General features: G+C 30.2%; 1 protein-coding gene across 1 annotated transcript; it reads left to right on the top strand.

Annotated features, from left to right (window-relative positions):
• Positions 1–952: 952 nt before the first annotated feature.
• On the top strand, positions 953–3,369 carry LOC111615885 (the record flags this gene model as incomplete). Its single annotated transcript, XM_023357327.1, has 2 exons — positions 953–1,882; positions 2,065–3,369. Coding segments are annotated over exons 1-2 (1,321 nt in total), but the record flags the coding sequence as incomplete, so codon positions are not given.
• Positions 3,370–4,173: the final 804 nt, after the last annotated feature.

The following is a 4,173-nucleotide window of genomic DNA, read 5'->3' as shown; positions in this document are numbered from 1 at the left end:
CTCAAAGTTTCTTATCATTCATATTCAATTTTCTAATTCCATAAATCCTCAACACTCGTAAACTTATCATGAAAGAACAAACTTTTCCCTTAAATTATATATTTGCATTGAATTGCTAATTGGCAATAGCACAAGCACTAGTAACTACAAGACGTCCAAACGAAAATAAACATTTCTTCACCGGCATCTTTACTAAAGCGGAAGCCAAAGCCACCAACACTTATCGAAAGTATTTTTTAAGTGAAAGATTGCCAGTTTCTACAAACGTGAACTTCACAAAACATCAATGTCTTCTCACCTAAAGTACGTCAATCTCGAATTACATAACAAAGTTTACAGTGCTCAGACGAGATAATTTTAAAACCCAATTTATAGCTTCGTTGCGCTTCACTTTAAATGTACAGTAATTTTAATATATTTATTCTATAATGCGGAAATATTTTCTCAAGTTCTATTATTATGAATACATAATATGTAAATTTAAAATTTTTGTCATCATTTTAACTTTTATTTATTTAAATATTTTAAAATATATTCTATTAAATATTTTTAAAAAATTACGTTTTAACAATTAAAATGTCTATTGACAGTTACCTAGATTATCTACAAATTGTTTCAGTGGATTCTTGTAGGGAATAAAACTTTCAAAATACTGATTATCAATAGAAAAATTAGATTTTTTCATGGTTCTGTTTAGTGCATTCTTTGTAGAATGCATTAAACAGAATCATGCCTATAAAAAACGCACTCCTCTAAATGGCATCTTATAATGAACTCATTGATATATCGAATCTTATGCTTTTAATTTTTGAAACATTTAAAATTTGCACATTTGTATCTCTAATATCATATCAATTAATTTATTAAATATAAATGAATCCTTTTATTATTATTCAAGTTTTATTTATTTTTGCATAGGAGAATAAAATTTGACAATTATTTATAAAAACAGAAAATTATAGTCCGTTCTGCATTTTACTTTAAAATGTCTTAAATTATTTTTAAATAACTGTACATTGAAGTTTTTGAGAGAATAAAAAAAATACAAGCTTTTCTGTCGAGCACAGGATATTGGCAGGGAAGCAGATGTAAGGCGCATATGAATATCCATTTGTCACATAACGTTTATACAATGAAACGTTATTTGCATATGTATTAATATATAATATTTGCTTTATATTATCTAATTCTATATTATAATTCCATGCTTTACACAAATTTATCGTCTGAAAAATGTTTTTAATTTAAACGAATTGCAAATTATAATATGCTTTCTGACAAAATTTAATCTGACACGGAAACTTTAAAATTAGAACTGAAGAAAGCGAATATTTTCTGCATAAATTTTAAATTGTAATTATGGAATTTTATGTAATTTTTAATTCCTAAACAATTTTCATTTGTACTTCTCCTTAAAACACAACTTTCAGCTGCAATGAATTGCTCTTTAATACTGAATTGTAAGAAAAGGACTGAAGATCTCCTCTGAGAGATTAAAAGGCCTCTCGCTTCGAGTGATTTTCACTTATATACTTCATTAAGAAAGAAAAGAAAAAAAAAAAAAAAAGTAAATTAAACATAAAAGAAGGATGCATTTACACTAAAGCAAATGAAATAGTTTTGAATCATGAATGCCACTGCAACGTGGATAAGCATTAAGCGCATTTATTTTATTAAGACTTATAAAAGTGAATGTTGCAACTTTTATTTTATTAATCCTGGATTATCATCATTACAGGTCCAATTGTTAGTGCCCTAGCGAATACGTATGGTTGTCGTCCCGTAACCATTGCTGGAAGTATCGTTGCAGCTGTGGCTTTTGCTTTATCTTACTTCGCAACCAGCGTTAATTTTCTCATAGTCTCTATGGGGTTACTAGGAGGTTAGTATTTTATTTAATGTTTTTTTCCCCTTAACTTTATATATTTTTATTGCCAAATTTTAAAATATAAGTTAACGGTTGGACCAATTTTTAATATAGTACTAGTAGTCAAACATTAGTTCTCATATATTTATATGTCCATTGGCTATTTGACTTATTTTTTTATTTTATTTTATTTACAGGAATAGGATTTGGCTTCATATTTTTGCCAGCAATAGTAACCGTTGGTTTTTATTTCGATCAAAAAAGAGCATTGGCAACGGGTATCGCTGTCTGTGGATCGGGAGTTGGTGCTTTCACATTGGCACCAGTAGTTCAGATTATGGTCAACGAGTATGGATGGCAAGGTTGTTTGCTGGTTTTGAGTGCCGTAATTCTTAACTGCATGGTTTTCGGATCGTTTTTTAGACCTCTGGAACCCAAGAGAAAACTCGAGCCGTTACCACCCGAACCTGCTAAACCACTTTTGCTAAGGATCAAAGAAGCTAGAGATATGTTGAACAAATGGGATTCAGACGAATCTGTCAGCAATGGATTGCTCATAGGCCAAAACGGTTCTCAATTCGGTTCTCAGTGGAAGAATTCGAACGGTTCCAATTCGCATTCTGTGAAAAACAAATCATATACCGATCAGACCAGTGGAGGAAGTAATACCGATTCTACTATTTCTCACGCGGAAAGCAATAATAGTCCACCCCCTTCTTATAGCGAAGTCGTTAGCAGCGATATGCTTCCTTGTCTTCCCTCTAATCCTTACAGTGAAGTAGCGAGAAGGGCTTCTTCGAGATGGGAGAGAAGATCACCGTCTAAATTTTTAAGAAAGGGGTCATGCCAGCCAGAAATGTTGCGACCTTTCTACAGACAAGATATCCTCTTCAGCGCCAGTTTACTTCGATTACCGGAATTTCGTTCGCAGCCAGACATGAAACACTATCACGCCAGTGTTACGAAAATCCCAAAGGAAGTTGAAAGTTCGAACAACGAATTATGGTATCACTGTTCCTCCGCCATGACAGATACCTTTCGACAGATGTTGGATCTATCGTTGCTAACCAGTCCAACTTTTATTTTACTCGCAGTTTCTGGTTTTCTGACCTTGGCAGGCTTTTTCGTACCTTTCATCTACATCATAGATCGTGCCGTGTTGATAGGAATATCGGATGAAGATGCAACTATTCTCCTTTCTACAATTGGTATAACTAATACCGTTGGACGTGTTTTTAGTGGATGGATGTCTGATAGACCGCACATAAATGCGCTATTTATTAACAATTGTGCATTGGTTCTTGGTGGTGTTGCAACAGCAATTAGTCCTTTCATCAATAACTATTATTTGTTGATTCTCTACTGTGCAATATTTGGATTTTCTATAGGTAAGTTGCTCCTTTATATATTTTTTTTCCATTTTTTTCCATTTTTTCATACTGAAAGAAGTCTGCTGCATAAATATACCATGAATATCACATATCATGAATACCAGGCAGTCATTATAATCACAATACTATTCAATATTAACATATATTCAAATTACAACGTTAATACTTTATAATTTACATATAAAATTATACAATTTATATTCCATTTTAAAATAAATTTAAATCAAAAATATAAATAATCAAAAAAATTTTTTTATAATTTGACAAATTACATACAGTACTATATTTTATTAAATTTTAATATTAATACTTGGATATATAAAACAAAATTAAAACATAAAAATTACTGTATCAATTGTATGATTACTTTAAATTTCTTTCTTTCACATCTTTGCACATGATGTGAAAGAAGTAAAATCTAATTAAACAGTTAAATAGTTGCCATTACATGCTGATGATGATAACTGCTTGTTATTATCCTCAGCACATGATGACAACTATTTAATTCAAAAATTATTTTTTACTTATTTGATTTGAAGTTTTAATAACTATACTCTGAACGTGTTCAATAAACTTTATGAATTATTGAACATGATTCTAATTTCCATGAATTCCAGAAACTGTTTAAAGACTTCAGGATACACCTTAATCTTGGCATTACATTATTTTGAGTGTATATTTACTTAATATCAACTATTTTGAATAAGGTGGTGATGATAATGTTATTTTTTCATTAAAGAAAAACATGGAAATTAACACATTGACATCATTACATTCAAAACAATATAATTCTGATAGTAAGACTTACAAGTCTGAATATCTTTAATCTCTCTCCTGAATTCATCAAAATAAGAATTATGTTCAATAAAGAGGTTTATTGAATTTTGTTCTGATTTGATCATTAAAAATTTTGAG

This window comes from Centruroides sculpturatus, unplaced genomic scaffold, assembly GCF_000671375.1.
Source record: "Centruroides sculpturatus isolate CEXI.00-Female unplaced genomic scaffold, Cexi_2.0 scaffold2791, whole genome shotgun sequence".
Lineage (NCBI taxonomy): Eukaryota > Metazoa > Arthropoda > Arachnida > Scorpiones > Buthidae > Centruroides > Centruroides sculpturatus.
The sequence above is the reverse complement of the archived record's forward strand: the minus strand, read 5'-3'. Positions and strand labels throughout refer to the sequence as shown.